This window comes from Urocitellus parryii, chromosome 3 (assembly GCF_045843805.1).
Source record: "Urocitellus parryii isolate mUroPar1 chromosome 3, mUroPar1.hap1, whole genome shotgun sequence".
NCBI lineage: Eukaryota > Metazoa > Chordata > Mammalia > Rodentia > Sciuridae > Urocitellus > Urocitellus parryii.
This window is the reverse complement of record NC_135533.1, coordinates 214,026,362-214,041,561: the sequence shown is the minus strand read 5'-3', so window position 1 is coordinate 214,041,561 and position 15,200 is coordinate 214,026,362. Positions and strand designations below refer to the sequence as shown.

General features: G+C 42.0%; 1 protein-coding gene and 1 pseudogene across 1 annotated transcript; both read right to left on the bottom strand.

Annotated features, from left to right (window-relative positions):
* Nucleotides 1–3,644: 3,644 nt before the first annotated feature.
* On the bottom strand, nt 3,645–4,589 carry LOC113176751 (olfactory receptor 7D4-like). Its single transcript, XM_026381277.2, has one exon. It carries the CDS (start codon nt 4,587–4,589, stop codon nt 3,645–3,647), a length of 945 nt encoding a protein of 314 aa, XP_026237062.2.
* A 6,767-nt stretch (nt 4,590–11,356) lies between these two features.
* LOC144253930 (olfactory receptor 7D4-like) lies at nt 11,357–12,365 on the bottom strand (annotated as a pseudogene).
* Nucleotides 12,366–15,200: the final 2,835 nt, after the last annotated feature.

Here is a 15,200-nt window from a genome sequence, read left to right as displayed (position 1 = left end):
GGTACTCGAACACCAGGCAATATGATCCTGCGGGACCTCTGTGATGATGTGCCATGCAGGCAGTCCTTCCTGTCAGCACACATTTGTGGCACATGAGTGCATATTAGTCACAAATGTTAATTGGAAGTTGATGAGAATCCATTGGCATTTCATGAGATTTTCAGTTTAGCAAGGTAACCACTGTTCTTTCTTGGGAGATGGATTGAAGGGGACCTGTTTCTGTTAACTTGTGTCACATATCAAGCCATCTAGAACAGCAGTTTAAAACAACTATTTGGCCAAGAGTAGAAGGAACACACCTGTAATCCCAGGGAGTAGGGAGGCAGAGGTAGGAGGATCACAGGTTCAAGGCCAGCCTCTCAGCAACTTAGGGAGACTATGTCTCGACATGGAAAAAAAAAAAAATAGACTGTATGTGTAGCTCATAGCTCAGAGGGAAAGTGCCCGAGTTCATTCCCCAGTAACAAGCATTTGTGTAATTTTTCACTGTTTGATTGGCAATTAAGGTCACACTCAGCTGGAGAGTTTTTTGCACTGGCATCTGCAGGGTGTTACCAGGTTGAGTGGACGGTTACTTGGTCTCCGCTCCTGGCTTATCCTCCAGCAGTCCAAGTAGGGCCTGTGCACACACTGCCCAAGGCTCCCCTGGTTTTCAGGCCCCTGCTTGTGTCAAGTTCACCTACTCTGTATGGGCCAGTGTAATCAGGTGGTGATCCCAGAGTGGAAGGGACATGGATATGGAGAAGAAATGGAGTGGAGGTTCATTTTGCATCTGCCACAATGTCCGTGTACTTTTATTGTAAAAGTCCAAGTGAGAGGGAACAGTTTTCTTGAGATGCAGTTGACATATAGGAAACAGTGCATATTTATAGTGTTCAACTTGGCAAGTTTGGACCTAAATGAAACTATCCCCACAATCAAGTTAGGGAGCCCCCAGAAGTGTCCTCAGGTGTCTTATTATTGAACAGCCCAAACCATGTTTTCCTATGAAGAATCAAAGTCTGGTTTCTAACCACTAGCTTCCTTTCCCACTATCCCCCATCCTTTATCTTCCCATCCATGTGGTAACCTGGAAGAGCTCACAGTGAAGTCCCCATGTTCTCTCATGGGAGATGTAGAAATAGAGCACTATTTGGAGCCCAGAGTTTCTTTGGTAACTATGTGTAGAAATTCTGCATAGAGAATTCTAGGGATAGGGACAAAACTGCACAGATGGAAGGAAATTTGGTTTGCAGTTCTGAAAAACTGGTCAGTGAGTTGTCCATAGAAAGCCCCTTATTTTATATGAGATTGAAATTCTTTATAAAGCTACTCAGACACTGGGATTAGATTTAATTCCTAAAAAGCTTCAAATGTATAAATCTGACTAATTTTCTAGAGTCTTGTCTGCTCCTGGGACAGAGTGAACCCTGTAAGCTCTAATTGGTGACCCCCATGCTTCTGCACTGTAAGGTCCCAAAATGCACTTTCCATGCAGGTTCTACATGAGGACTGTCATTCATTTATTTAGAGACATTAGAGCCCCCCCCCCCTTTTAATTTCTGGTCATTGGACATAGGAAGGGAATTGTCTGTGGATGGTATCTCATATGATTGATTGACAGAAGTCTTCTCTTTTTCAGTGGAAAAGTCTGACTCAGAGTTGGAAGACCATGACTTTCCCTCCTATATGTTTCTATCTCTAGGTCTTTTTTCTGGTTTGAAATAGGTTTTATGGTAAAGTTAGGTGATGGTCCTGGGTGGAGTTAAATTTGGCCATAAATGGGACAAAAGGATAGTGGGTCCGCATCCCTAAATGAAGGCTTTGGAAATTGAGCCACGTCTGTGCTACAATATCCCTTGGTCCTTTAACTCCTACAAGGAATTGCACCTTGTAGGCTCCTGGGACTTAACTTCCTGCAGAACCCCTCCAAGAAGAAGAAAGATCAGCAGAAAGACACATATCTTTTCCAAAAATATACTTGGAGGCAAAATCCATAGGAAAGGTTTGCCTTTTGCTCAGACAGTGGAGATGTTCTGATATCAGCAGGCCAATGATTGCTACTTTGTCCTTTTTTCCAAATGGAGGTGGGGTACTGCCTCCCAGGATGAGGTGTGAAACAGGTTAATAAATTGAGGTAATGGGCACACAGAAACCTCCAGTTTAGCAAAAATTTATTTAGAACTTTATTTAGATTCTAAGGACTTATTTATATAACAGATAAGGGTCCTGTTTCAAGGTTCTTGGGGGTGTGAAATAACTAAAAATGTTCTTCAACTTATTCAACAAATGTGGTTTGGTGTTTCTTCTACTCCAGACCTGAGGCCTCCTGTACCCAAGGATGCTTGACTAGAAGTCAGTCTTTTGGGTCTACTGTGTTCTGGGTCTTAGGACAACCAGGATCTTCCCCTCATTGAATTTTCCCTACATTTCCCTTTCCTTGACTCTTCCAATTCATGATAATCAGTGGTTCTCATCCAGGGTAGATTTTGCCCCAAGAGGACTTCTGGCAATGTTCAGGGGGCATTTGGGATAGTCATGGTTTAACAGGGAAAGAGTGGGGAGGTTGCTACTAGAATCTAATGACTTGAGGACACAGAGTTGCTAAATGTCTTACAATGCACAGGACAGCCTGCACCACATGCATGTTCACAATATCTGCCCAGGTTCAGAAGCCCTGGGATAGAGTAACAATAGAATGCAGTTGAGGGAGAAATGGGGGACTATCAATACCACTTCAGGCTAATAAGGATAGTCATCTTTTGGAGCCCTCCTAATTCAGCTCAGGTCACTAGGGCAAAGGCTTCCCTAGAGTGGCTGGAAGGTTGGAAATGGACTGAATCAGTCTTTTTTTCTTCTGGAGCAATCAGTTTGTATCTCACCTTCAGACATGTGCTGGAGGTGTGACATACAGGGTCCAAGGCAGAGCACTACTTAGTAAAAAAGTACTGTGTTCATAAATATGTCCCCACCACTTGTTGAGAATCTGTAGACACTTCACATTTTGTGCTGACAGGGTAGACATCCTGGTAAATGGCAGAGTTAGGACTCACATTGACTCTGCCCCAGTCCAACCCAGTGCTCCCCAAGAGCATACAGCAGTCCTCAAGCCAACCCAAGAGGGTTTTAGTTTTGTGCTCTCAGTTCAAGAGCATCTCCCCATGGAGCCGAACCATGTGAAAAGGAAGCTTTGTCCTCTCTGCTCCCTGTTGGAGGAGAGTTCTTATTGGGGGCCATTTCCTGGTTCAATCCATAGTTTCCAAGAGAGTTCTGTGCTATACTCCACGTGCCTCTTCAGAAGGCTGAGGCTAGGATAGGGCACTCCTCTCCTATGTGACTTCCTTGGTGCCATGAGTCAAGATGGGATGCATGCACTCAGCCCTGTGCCACCTACAGCCTAATCTGCCCTTACTAGTTAGTTTTCTCAACTCTGTTCTGTTGGTAAGGGATTTTTCCTAGTTATTGGTTGCCCATCATTCATTGTCCTTGATGGATACTGAGCCTTTTGATGTGCTGCTTCAAGTTGTCTTCAGTTCCAGAATATTTTCTTCTAGTATTTCAAGAGTAGTGTTTCTTTTCTGTCTTCAGAATATAGAGGGATGGAACTGGTGCAGACACAACAGCCATCAGCTCTCTGAATTTCTGTTGTTTATCTTTGACTTGCATTATCTCTCTGAGAGCAAGCTCCTCGGCTGAAGAAGTCTCCTCAGAGCTCCCTTCAGTTCCCTGTTCCTGAGGCTGTAGATAAAGGGGTTCAGCATGGGAGAAACCACAGTGTACATCACCGAGGCGATTGAACCTTTTCTGGATGGATGGGCTGTTCCAGAAGTGAGGTAGACCCCAAGGCCTGCACCATAGAACAAGGAAACCACTGAGAGGTGAGACCCACAGGTGGAAAAGGCTTTATACTTACCTCCAGCAGATGAAATGCCCACTATGGAGGAGATAATTCTAGCATAAGAAAAAAGAATCCCAGACAGGGGAATAATGCCCAGAAGGCCAGTTACACAATACAGCAGGACATCATTGGCAAGGGTGTCTGAGCAGGCCAGCTTGAGGATCTGAGCAAGTTCACAGAAGAAGTGGGGGACTTCTGTTTCTTTGCAGAAAGACACCCTCAAAACCATTAAACTCTGCAGCAAAGAATATGTCAGGCAGATTAGCCAAGAAAGCAGAAGCAGAAAACCACAAAGGCGAGGGTTCATGATGACTGTGTAGCGTAGCGGGTGACAGATGGCCACGAAGCGGTCATACGCCATCACAGTCAGTAGCAAACTATCCAACCCAGAAAAAATCATGAAAAAGTACACCTGAGTAATGCAGGCTTCATAGGTGATGGCTTTGTTCTGTGCCTGGGCGTTCGCTAACATCCTGGGGACCGTGGTGGAGGTAAAACAGATGTCCACGAAGGACAGGTGGGAGAGGAAGAGGTACATGGGGGTGTGGAGGTGGGAGTCAGAGCTCACGGCCAGGATGATGAGCAGGTTCCCCAGGATGGTGACCAGGTACATGGACAGGAACAGCCCAAACAGGAGAGGCTGCAGGGCCTTATCTTCCCACAGTCCCAGAAGGATGAATTTTGAAGTAGCTGTTTGGTTCCCTGGTTCCATATAGCTCATGGACATTGGCTAGAAAGAGGAAAGCATAGTTAAAACAGAAATGTGCCATACATTTAAAAACTATTCACTCATGAGCCTGATGTTTAAGCATTTTTGTGTTCTTCAGCTGACCAACATCTCTCTAATACTGCCCTCTTTTCTGTGCTCTGACCACCAGCACCTGCAATGACTCGTCTTTAAATAACTGTTCCATGCTGTGCAGAATTCTTTGCATTGTCTCTGACCCATGGAGATTCCTCCTCTGTTGTTTAATTTCTGAGAAAGAGCCATCATCCTCACCAATACCTCATTTATGCCTTGCAGCTTTGGTCATGGGAAGAGAGAGAGAGAGAGAGAGAGATATCAGTGGGAGTTGCAGAATGTAATGGTAACTTATAGTCTTTATGCCATTGACCAGTGTCATGAAACAAACTCTCTTCTGTCTCAAGTTGGATTCACAGAATACTATGCAAATTTTTCATAGGAAATACCTCTGTTATTATAGTAACATCTCCAGTCCTCTCCCAATATGTTTCTCTACCTACACCATGAAGACCAAGGCATCCTGCATGCCTCCATATGCTAAAGGTCAAATCAGACCCTCCACTGTGCATTCTAAATATGCCCTGCATGTTTGTGGAGGTTCTTAAATTTCTTTTTGTTTGTGGAGGTTCTTAAATTTCTTTTAAGTCAAGGCATTTTTTCAGGTTTATTTATTTATTTATCTTCACAGTACTGATGATTGAAAGCCTTCTACCTTTTATTTTGCTCATTAAAAAAATAAACCTTAATTTCTGTGTGAATATTAGCTATCTGTCACAGAAGGAAGTTTCTAAACTCAGAGAAGGTCTTCTGGAACTTCATTCACATGTAAGAGGAAGTTTTCTTTTCTTGAGTTGAAGTGCACTTCTGTTCAGTCTACACAGTCCTAGTTCCTCTCTCTGAAGATGGTTTCTCTCAGCTGTGAGAGTCTTTAGATACCTGAATACATCTAAATGACTCTCTTCGTGTCTCTTCATATTTACCTTATTCTGCACTTATGCAAGAGTCCACTCTGTCAGGCAGAGGTTAGACCAAGAATACAAAGGAGAGCGGCCCAGGCTCCACCTTCCTAGAGCCTTGAGCACCTGGGAAATGTCGGTGGGTGCAGTGATGATTGTGATCAAAACCCTGATGATTCACTTGAGGAGTGAGAGTCTTGGATGCTCTCAAAATATTATCTGGTCAAACTTAAGAAACACTGTATGAACTTCACTGAAAATCAGCATCTTACAATCCCAGGAGCCTCCTGTGCAGTGTCATGGATCTGAGTCTTTGTACTTACCTGTCCTCTTCCCTGAGAGCCCTCTTTCTCCCTTATTCATTTGAAACACGCCTGCCTTTCCTTTCATAGATTGTCCCCAAATCTTCTTTGACCGCCCCAGGCAGCGAGGACCACTCTCTCTTTGGCCTCTGCTGTACTTGTAGAAAACTGGACTGCATGAGACGGGCGCTCTCACATTGCCCGTGTGGTCAGGTCTGGACTTCTCTTCCTCCCACCTCTTGATGTGCTTATCTAGCTCAGTGCTCGCCTGGGGGAGATGCTCTGCAGATGTGCTACATCCTCTGGGGAAGCGTTCAAGTGGGTGGTGAGGGAGCGATGAAGGGGAGGCCCAGGAGATGAGAGGTGGGGAGACAGGAGAGCCAACCTAAAGATGCAGAGTGGAGCATAAACGACAGAGGGGCTGGGAAAGCCCTGTTCGGAGCCAAAATGTGTATTTGATTTCCCTTTTTTCTGCCCCTGGGGTCCCTGCCTAGGCATCAGGAAAGTGCACAAGTGAAAGCATTGGCCCCCCTTGCCTCTTTGCCACACCACTTCCTGAGCAAACTAGGTCATTACAATGGAATTTCTATTATCTTTGCTTCTCCAAATGGGGGACCAAAAAGCATTGCACTGGGAGCCCAGAGGGGCAAGGACACCTGGTCAGAGCAACACCCGGGTGGCCCAGGGGGCATTTCCCTGTGGCCTGGGATAAGTGAATATTGAACTGCAAATGGGGGAAGGGGGGGTTAATCCTCTAACTTCTTATTAAATAAATTGCTGTTTTGATGGTCTTTCTGGAGAGGTTCCCTCTTGGGGGTGAGAGGAGTGATCTATTCTGCCATGTTTACCATCCATGCCTTTTACCTACCCCAGCCCCATATCTTAAACCTGATTGGAATTTTTTTCCTTTTTTGTTTTTTCCCTGATGCTGGCTATTGAACACTGAGCCAACCTAAAGAAGCAGAGTGGAGCATAAACAACATAAACATCCTTGCCCCTCTGGGCTCCCAGTGCAATGCTGTTTGGTCCCCCATTTGGAGAAGCAAAGATAATAGAGCCCAGTCTTCAGAAATTCCATTGTAATGACCTAGTTTGCTCAGGAAGTGGTATGGCAAAGAGGCAAGGGGGCAATGCTTTCACTTGTGCACTTTCCTGGTGCCTAGGCAGGGACCCCAGAGGCAGACCCCAGCCCTTTTTATTTTTTATTAATTTCACTTTGAGATAAGACATCGATAACTTGCCCAGCCTGTCCTTGAATTTGGAATCTTCCTGCCTCAGCCTCCTGATAACTGGGATTACAGGCATGTAGTCACCCAGCCCTGCAGGTTTGTTTGTTTGTTTGTTTGTTTGTTTGTTTTCTCCTAAAACCATTATTCTCTCAGGTGTGGACTCCAAAGTACCCAGCTTCCCTTCAGGAACATTTTACTCCATCTCCAGTTTCTTAACAAATCTAAGGATTAAGAATCATCCTTAGTCAAATCTTGTTCGGTGTCCAGAGCACAAAAAGATCTCCAAGAAATCTGGAGAGACAAAATATATTTTATTTACTTATTATATCATGAATATTCAATAGGATTTTTCTCTAACAGCACCTATGAGATGGACTCATAGAATTAAGGGTAGAACTTGAATGCTCTGTAAGTAATGAAGGTGTAGCCAGGCACAGTAGCACACAGTAGCACACAGCTGCTCTGGAAGCTGAGGCAGAGGGATCACAAGTTCAGGGACAGTCTAGACAAGGTGGAGGCAAGAGTTGGTAATATAGTGAGACTCTGTCTCAAAATAAAAAGTAGAAACACCTGGGCATGTAGCTCAGTGGTAGAACAACCCTGAATTCAATCCTGTGACTGAAAAAAAAGAAAAAGAAAAATATTGAAAAATGCCAGAATGTTGGCACAAGTGCCAACTTCCCTAACAAGAACCAAATGTGCAAAATAAATAAATAATCGATCAGTGGGATGGCATCAAACTAAAAATCTTCTGCATAGCAAAGGAAGCTGTGCACATCTTCTACATAGTAAAGAGACTACAGAATGCAAAACATTCTTTGCAGCTGCTCCTCCAAAGGGGGATTAATATTCAGAATATATAAAGAACTCAAAAAACATCAAAGCCCTCAAATAACCCAATTAATAAAATGGCCATTAATTAAGGAGGTTGGTGCTTATGCCATTTTTGGGGGTGTCATGCCTGTGTATACTCTAACAGTTGCAAAGTTTCTACTTTAATTGCTAGGAATCTCTATTTCATTCTTCCAAATAAATTTCAGAAATGTTTGTTCTATTTTCTAAAAAAAAGAAAAGCTGAGTATCAGATGGATTCTCAATCAAGTTCTACCAGACCTCTAAGGAAGAACACACACCAGTCCTCCTCAAATCATTCTGTAAAATACAAAGGGTGGGAACACTGCCAAATTCATTCTATGAAGAAGTCAGTATCACTCTGATACCAATACCAAGGGCATATCAAGGAAAGAAAGCATCAGACCAATATCCATGATGAATCTAGATGAAAAAAATCCTTAATAAAATTTTGGAAAATCATATTCAAAAACTCTCCCTCCCTCCCTCCCTCCCTCCTTTTCTTTCTTCTTTCCACAGTGGATATTGAACCCTGGGAGGCTTAACCACTAAGCCACATCCCGAACCCTTTTAATTATTTTTACTCTTATTTTTTATTTTGAGACAGGCTCTCCAAATTTGCTTAGGTCCTTGAAAACTTGCTGAAGCTGGTTTCGTGTTTGTGATACTCCTGCCTCAGCCTCCCAAGCCACTGTGATTACAGACGTGTACCATCAGGCCAGTCTAACGAAGCATTCTTGAACTTTATTTTTTTCTGGGCTTGGTGGCTCACACCTGTAATCTCAGCTCCTAGGGAGGCTGAGGCAGGAGGATCGTGAGTTCAAAGCCAGCCTCAGAAACTTATCGAGCCCTAAACAACTCAACAAAACCCTGTCTCTAAATAAAATATAAATGTGGCTCAATGGTTAAGCATCATGGATTCCAAAAAAAAAAAAAAAAACCCACAAAATCAAAAACTTTCCCTTTAAACAATGCTCTATGGTTTGAATAGAGTTTCTGTCCATGGTGGTGAAGGCTGGATCTGCAGGGTGGTAATATTAGCCATTTTCCAAAAGAATATAAAAATGTTCAGCAGATTTATGAAGAACGACTCAGCATCACAGATCATCTGGGTAATCATAAAGAAAACCACAATGAGACATCAGGTCACACCAGTTAGAAAGTTTAATCTCAAAAACCAGAACAAAACATGTTTGTGAGAATATGGAGAAAAGGGACCTCTGACTGCAATATTGGGCTACATAAATCAGTGTAATAATTATGGGAAACATTATGCAGGTTCCTTCAAATTTAAAATACAACTACCATAAGATCCAGTAATCCCATTACTGCACATCTGTATAATGTGCATGAAATTGGAATGTCAAAGTAGATGTACAAATCTATCATCATGGCAGCAATACTCACAATAATTAATGTAGGGAATCGCCATTAATGTTTATTATCATGAAAATAAATAAATATGCTATACATATACAATGAAATACCACTGTGCATGAAAAGTAAAATAATCTGGGTATTTGATGCATTATGGAGGAGCCAGTGTGACATGATGTAAGTGACAGGGCCAGCCATAGGAAGACAAGCACTGCCAGAGCTCACTTAGAGGTGGATCTAACAGCAGAACTCAGAAGATGGTGACCAGGTCAGCTTTGGGGTAGAAGTTAGGGAGTTAGCAGTCAGAGTCACCAAATTTGAGATAGATTTGATGAACAGCTGATTAGCTAATCATCAACAATAAGCTTCCAAGTGGACACATGGGAAAAATCATATAGAAGGGGGAAATATTGCTAAAACCATATATGATAAGGGTGGTATCTAGACCATGTCATGAACTCTTACAGGTGAGAAACAAAGCTACAACCTGCTTAATTACGAAATGAGCATTGACTCCGTAAGACATTTCCCCACAAAAGATACATCAACTGCCAACAAGCCCCTAAAAAAGATGCTCAATTAGTTACAGGGAAATGCAAATCCAAAGCAACATGAGATTGCTTCATAGCCAATAGAAAGCCTTAATTTACATCAAATTGAAGATGATGAGTTTTGGCAGCAAGGTAAAGAGGCCTGAACCTCCCACACTAGACATGAAACGTGCCAGCTACAATGAAAAGCAGTTTGGTGATTCTTCATTAAGTTGTACCTACCATTGCCTTATTACCCAGTATCTCCTTCCTGTGTACATTTTATCCAAGCAACTGAACATAGAGTCTCGCATGCTTGAGCACCAAGGGTATGTGCTGAGAAGTGCACAGTTGGACAGTTTTGTCATTGTGCAAACACATAGAGTCACTTACATAAATCAGCATTGGTGTGACATCACTAGACAGACTGAAGTACGGGACCACCCCCGTGTGTGCAGTCTTTATCTATCCAAGCATTATCAATGCAGCACACACCTGTCCCCGAGCTCTGAACACTATTGTGAGTGCCCACAGGAGGCAGGACCATTCCCACAGGACCATTCAAATCACCCAGGTGTCCATCAGTGCATGGATGGATGAGCAGCTTATAGTGTACTCTGGAGGAAAAAAATTATTTCACCATAGAAAGAAGATAAATAGTTAAGATTCACTCATGAGATGGCCAAAATCAAGGAGGAAACAGGAAAGGAAGGAAGGAAGAAAGGAACAGGGCAAGATCACAAGGAGGGAAGCAAGATGAGGCATTGTATCACCACATTCATGAAATTGGAATGTCAAGTTCACATTACAATCATTGTAGCCAAAGTAGTAGAGGGAGAAGGGTGTGCTCAGTGCAGACTTGCTCTCACGCACCCATGGAGAGTCTGTTCCCTTAAGAAATTATGTGCATGAGAGAAAATACATCAAAGAACTCTTTGCAGGATAAGTAAAATCAAACATGAAGATCAACAAGCACAGGACAGACGTGATAAGCACTTTGATGGTTTTCATTTCACCGCTAGGGAAAACAATACATTGATGTTCAGGTGAAGAACATTCATAAGTTTTGAGGAACCCATGTTAGCACTTGATGTGGGTTCTTATTTTTTTTTTAGATGTTGATGGATCTGTATTTTATTTTTTATATGCAGTGTTGAGAATCAAACCCAGTACCTCACACATGCTACACAAGCATTCTACCACTGAGCCACAACCGCAGCCCCATTGATGTAGATTCTATGTCAAGTTGGAAAATTCAGAAATTCCTGTAAGAAAACTTATGGACCATGTTTAGGGAAGAGAAATGAAATGGATCATTAAAGCAGTAAATAGGGTGAAATACACACAAAAAATATAAAGAAGCAAAGTCATAGGGAATGAAAGCAATTAATCATTCACTCAAGGAAAAAAAATAAGCCTAGGTAGTCAAGTTCACATTTGAATTATGAAATATATTTTCCACTAATTCTGAGGTCAGTTATCCATCCATCAAGGGCCAAAACCTGCTCTGCTGAGGAGTCTCCACAGGGCTCCCTTCACATCCTTATTTCTCAGGCTGTAGATGAAGGGGTTCAGCATGGGGGTGACCACAGTGTACATCACTGAGGCCATCATGGTTCTCTGGGAAGAATGGGTCCCAGCAGAACTGAGGTGAACCCCAAGGCCTGTCCCATAGAACAGGGCGACCACACAGAGGTGGGACCCACAGGTGGAAAATGCTTAATACTTGGCCACAGAAGAGGACATCCTCAATAAGGAGGAGACAATCTGAAAGTAAGAGAAGAGGATCCCAGTCATAGGAAAAAACCCCAGCACAGTGGTGCTCACATATAGAAAAATATTATTGATGAGTGTATCAGATGTGGCCACCTTGAAAAGCTGAGCCTGTCCACAGAAGAAATGTGGGATAACAGTGACAGCGGAGAAGGTCAGGCGGTTCACCAGTAGAATATGAACCAGGGACACCCAGAACATGATGAGCCAAGACAGCAGGACCAGAAGAACATAGAACCGTGGATTCATGGTGACTGTGTAGTTCAATGGATGACAGATGGCCACAAACCGGTCATAAGCCATCATGGTCAGTAGGAAATTATCCATTGCGGCAAATGTTTTTAAAAAATATGCCTGTGCCAGGCACTCTGTGTAGGAGATGTCTTTGTTCTGTGCCTGGATGTTCACCAGCATCTTTGGGGACTGTGGTGGAGAAGAAGCAGATGTCAGCCAACGACAGGTTGGAGAGGAAGAAGTGCATGGGGGTGTGGAGGTGGGAGTCAGGGCTGACGGCCAGGATGATGAGCAGGTTCCCAAGCACTGTGACCAGGTACATGGACAGGAAGAGTCCAAAGAGGACGGGCTGCAGTTCAGCACCATCTGAGAGGCCCAGGAGGAAGAATTCTGATTCACTTGTGCAGTTTCCACTTCCATAGAGCTGGTGCATCTGCTGGGAAAAGAGGAAAATGAAACCTTCACAGAATATCCAACTAGCCCCTCCCATGTTATCTCTTTACGATCTCACCCTTGGGTGGATGCCACTCATCTTGCATTTAACCCTCCAGACGACAGTGACCCACTCAGCAGAATGACAACCCAGTTCTGTTTCCAAGTGTGTAAAGTAAGTCTGCTTTCCTCAACTTAGCAGAGCCTTCTCCCTTTATCATCCACTCTCAAGTTTTGATTGTTCTATCTGAACCTATGGACTTCAACTAATTCCTTCTTTCATGACTCGTTGAAAGTATTTGAAGATATTTCATGATGTGTTCTTGATACCTACCTCATTAGGCATTCTAATAGTGCTGTAATAGGGATTAAATATGGACTTTGAACTCAACCTATAATTTGGGAATAGGATGGCTCCAAGATTAGGGTGGATCCTGCGGATCCTGGTGCCCACTACTTTGGAGTTCCCGTTGAGTTCTCGTGGGATTCCGGGAGAATTGGCGCACGGAGCCCAGTGGAGGGAGTGTGTTCCCAGGAAGCGTGTGTAGAATGCTGGTGAGAGTTCGGGAATAAAGAGTTGCTGTTTGAACCTACAAGGCTTTGTGACGGCTCGATTATTTGTGCCCAGCCAGACTGCAGCATTTGGTGGCCTGTAGGGGAACGCCTGAAGCTTGGAGGTAAGTGAAATTGCTTGCCCCTGAGGAAGAGCGAGAGAATGGGTGACCATTTCAAAAAACAATGTGTTCTTGTTTTGATTTATTTTGTTTTTATTTCAAGTTGCCTGTCCCTAGAACTTTCTCAGGCAAACTGGGGAAAATGGTTGGCTCAAAGTTTGAAGTTGTTCGCCCCTGAGGAAGAGAAATTGTTAGAGGAAGGAGGCACCCCAGTAAGACCAAGAATAGTTAGGACATATGTTGATAAAATACAAAAATGTAGCCCATGGCTTTTTAAAGAGGAGTTGTTGAATATATCACAATGGGACCATCATGGTATCCTGCAAAAAGATTTTTCTTCAACAAGAAAGAGATGGCTAGTTCTGTTACTACACTTGTCTAAGATCTTGGTTTTTACAGACATCTGATTAATTTACAAAGCTAAAGTGTTGAAACATCAACCACTAAATATAAAACCAAGTACTCTTTACTTATTAAGTTCCATGAGGTAATATATTTAAACATTATGTGTGTTTTCATAAATTGGTAAATGGACAAAAAGTTTAATATTGCTTTATGTCTGTGTCTTTGCTGAAAGAAGGTTACTAAGAGTTGAGATTCTATCAGGTGTAATTTATATACAAAGAGTATAAGAAGTTTCAGTTGGGTTTCAATTATAGTATTATAGTACCATAAAAAAAAACATGAAAGTATTTCATCTTATTAAAGTGGAGTATTTTGTCTAAATTCAGAAATTTTATAAGGGTTGTTTCTGAATGTGAATTTACAAAAAGGGTTAATGGTTAGAAAAGAGATATAAAAAGTTTCAAGATGTGGCAATATATTTTAATATAAAAGGTTAAAGGAAAAAGAAATGTTTCTAGATGAGATAATCTTTGTGTGATAAAGTAAAAAGTTGTACAATGTCTAAGTAGGTTGCAAAAGGCTTTAAAAGGTTAAATTAAAGGTGGTTAAGATGCCTTCATGGAGGAGTAAAAATTACATCATTCGAAGCCTGGTTAATTGTAAAAGCATTACTTTAAAAAAACCCATGAAAATGGGAAGATAATAGAATAAAAACAATTTGGATAAAAAAGATTAAAAATTCGAAGTGGAAAACTTTAAAGTACAGAAAGGTAAAAAAAAAGATAGAGAAGATGTAGAAAGATAGAAAAGATGTAGAAAGACAAAAATTTTAAACCCACAAAATAGGAAGCAAAAAAAAAAAAACTAAAACAAAAGAAAAAACTAGGAGGAAAAAAAGCAACTAAGGGTGAATGTACAAAACTTAGAAAAAACTAGAAGATAGAAACAAGATAAAAAATTGTTAAAAATGTCAAATAAAGGTATTTCAGATAAAAAATGCAAAAAGCTAGACAACTATTAGATACAGACATTCAAGATAGAAAAAGGTAAAAGAGAGAAGTTTAAAGGAATCCCATACAATCCACAGGGACAAGGCATAGTTGAAAGAGCTCATCAAACTATTAAAATGTACTTATTAAAGCAAAAAGAGGGAATTGGGAAGGGGTATATATCCCCCAAAGATAAACTTAAAATAATGCTTTTTACTCTAAACTTTTTAAATTTGGATTCATCAGGGCTTAGTGCTGTGGAAAGGCATATGTGTCCAAAAAATGTACATAAGCCCAAGGTACTTTGGAAGGATATTCTAACAGGACAATGGAAAGGTCCTGACCCAGTGATTGTCTGGAGTCAGGGTTCTGTTTGTGTGTTTCCACAGGGAGAACAGCAGCCGATTTGGATTCCAGAGAAACTAACTAAAGCTATTTCTTCAGACCAAAAAGAAGATGACTTGGCTCAAATCCATAACAGCTGATATTCAGAACTCCAGTTTGGCTATTCTTACATCTGCGACAGTGATTCTCCCACACCTGGAGGCTAATGAATAATGAACACCATTAAGGCCTATTTCAAATGTAAGAAACCTTGGGGCTTGCTTGTGGGAATACCTTCAGACTCATATGCAAGTTACAGGAAGAAGGATGGGATATCATAAGAAGAGTCAAACCCAGGTGTGTAGTGGGCCGCTTCTGACATGTTTCTAACAGATCCAACCTCCTGTGTGGGAGTCATTGTGCAGACCCATTTCTTTGAGCATGTCCTAGACCTGGCGATTTACTTCCAACCAATGCTATGTGACAGAAGGGACCAGATGTCACTTTTGAGATTAGGGTATAAAAAGACACTGGCTTCTTTCTGGTTTTCTGCTTTTACCC

Coding starts and splice junctions, on each gene's coding strand:
- LOC113176751 (XM_026381277.2), bottom strand. CDS start 4,589: ATGGAACCAGGGAACCAAACAGCTACTTCAAAATTCATCCTTCTGGGA.